This window comes from Montipora capricornis, chromosome 8 (genome assembly GCF_036669925.1).
Source record: "Montipora capricornis isolate CH-2021 chromosome 8, ASM3666992v2, whole genome shotgun sequence".
Taxonomy (NCBI): Eukaryota; Metazoa; Cnidaria; class Anthozoa; order Scleractinia; family Acroporidae; genus Montipora; species Montipora capricornis.
In genome coordinates, this window is record NC_090890.1 from 5,300,014 (window position 1) to 5,302,513 (window position 2,500).

The 2,500-nt window shown below is 41.1% G+C and overlaps 1 protein-coding gene across 1 annotated transcript in view; it reads left to right on the forward strand.

Moving 5' to 3' along the window:
- The window catches only part of LOC138013608 (uncharacterized), a 10,199-nt gene that overhangs the window by 598 nt on the left and 7,101 nt on the right, over positions 1-2,500 (forward strand). Inside the window, exon 2 of the mRNA XM_068860705.1 lies at positions 245-425. Coding sequence (XP_068716806.1) covers positions 245-425 — 181 coding nt within the window. The remainder of the gene's footprint in view (positions 1-244; positions 426-2,500) is intronic.

Genomic DNA, 2,500 nt, shown 5'->3' on the forward strand with positions numbered 1-2,500 from the left:
AATGTATCTATCTACAAAAGGTTAATTAAGCATCATCTCTGCAGCATTATTGCACTAGTATTGCTTCTTTGTGACTGTTGTGGGTGTAATAATTGTTTGGGATGCTTGAAATTTCATGTTGCGCGGCCTCAGACAAAAGAATGAAATTTAAAGAATTTCAAACACATGCTCTTAACTTTAAGAGCTGGCAGAAGTGGCTGTTTGACAAAAATAGATCTGAGACATCATTTCTTTGCTGTTGAAGGAAATCGCAAGGCATCTGCAAGAAAAGGAATCGTTAAAATTGGAGCGTGCAAGGCAACGTCGTATAGAACGACAACAAAAGGAAGAAGCAGAGGGCAAACTGCTGAGTGAAGCTCTTTCAAAGCTAAAAGAAAATGGAAAAAATCGTGTGAATCATTTTGAAGTGGCTGAAATTCAGACAGGTTAGTCAAACTCTTCTAATCAAGAATCAACCCAAACAACCTTCTAATAATACTTCCAAATGTTGTTATCTGGGTAATAAATAATAGTACTTAGTTATAGGTGTTTGCTGGTGTCATTGTTACCCTGTCTAGTTTATGAAATGATGTCATTCTGAGCAGGAACAAAATAATTCCCGATCAGTGTCTACCGTGAAATTACAGTACTGTGCAACCTCTTTCGAGTCTCGAGTCTCGCGAGGATCGAGGAACGGCAGTCGAGAATCAAGCAGTTCCTGTTGTGATTTCATCGAGGAGCAATCTCGTACCCAGAGTCCTCGGGCTTTTTGGCCAGCGGGTGAGCGCCCGGAGAGACTCTGGGATAATCGACTCCATTTTCCCAGAAAACGTGGGTTCCGGTCTTATGACGTATGGTTGAGTTTAAACGGAAGCAGAAAAGAGAAAACCGTTAACGGTAGAAATGGCGGGATGAAAGTGTTTGAGAAACAAGAATTTTAGCCTTGCACACAAAAAAACTGGAGAAATGATCATTGGCTTGCTGTAAGAGCAAGTGAAGATGAAACCTCTGACGCTTTCGGTGAGTGTATTTTTGGTGTTTCAGCGTACATTCCACCGTACAGAACAGGGGCACCCAACTGTTACTATATAGATCAAAACCACTTAAACATAGCATTGTTAAACGTATTTTAGTATTTAAACGACAGATATAGGCATATTTTTATCCCCTAAAAGTTTTTCATCTGTTCGGATTCCCTAGCTGAAAGTCTAGTGATGCGAAAATTATAGGGATCAAAACTTACCTTTTCGAAAATTTCAGCCAGGGAAAAGGCTCCCGAAAATTCTAGGTGACCTTTTTAGGGTAAAAATCCGTTAGAAATGGGCAATTATGCCATGTTTTAGATGTTCGAAAATCCTAGGACAGGCAGGCAAGCAAGGAATTTTACAACAAATGTTCCGAAAAGTCTAGATCTCAAATCGTCTTCCGAACAGATATTTTCCGACAATTGACGTTGGGTGCCCCTGACAGAATGCAATGAGAATGCCATCGTGCAAGCAAAACGATCGACAATTTTTTTTTGTGGAAACGACACAAATGTCCTCTTCTTTTACAATTTGATGTTTCCGTAATTCTGAATGGCTTCGACAAGACCTTATTCCACGGATTTCTCCTCAAAGAGACTGATGTAATGTTTTCCTACGGTACTTTTGCAACAGCAACAGTAATCACTTTTTAGCAGTTTTAGCAGCGTGGGAAAATTCCCGTGCGGTATATGACATAATTCAAAGCTCGTCGTTTTATTATTTTTGTGATTTATATATTTCTGAGGTAGAAAAAATCAATCAGCACTGAAACTTGTTTTAGATTTTGAATCTCCCTCCAAATTCTGGGGCTTCCGAATTACTTACCGACTTCCTGTCGGACTGCCATTGTTTCGCAAGCGGCCAATCAAAAATATAGTTCAAATCGATTATCCCAGAGTCTCTCCGGGCGCTCACCCGCTGGCCAAAAAGCCCGAGGACTCTGGGTACGAGATTGATCGAGGAGTAATGCTTTCGCGAAAGCTGAATTGATTATGAATAACTGACGGTTTCCCGTCCGTGATTTTGTGAGAATCAAGTGTCGAGGACCTAGTTTGATTTCGAGTGAATCAAGTCTCGATTCTCGAATTGATTTTTGATCCTCAATTCTCGTGATGATCGAGTCGAGACTGTCAACTTACTTTTGCATGGTTCTGTACTGTAAATTCGAACTGGGATACAGGAGAGGGTCTCTGCGGTAGGGGCAAGACATTGGCAAGACATTGGCAAGGCATTGGCACAGCGAGGCTCAGAGTACAGTAGTTTCCATGGTGGCCTTCCCCCCCTACACCTTCAATCTTAGACAAAACTCTTGGGAAAAATTCTAGCTTTGGCATCATTTGACATGCACTCACAAAGTATATCCGTCCTTACCCCTCTTCCCCCTTATTACCAATGTTGTAATAATGAGGCAAAATACTGTGCAAGCCTTTGGCCGTTTTTTTAACCAACATTGGAATGTGGGGGGAGCTGGGGAAGCAGGAAGAATTTAATCTTAA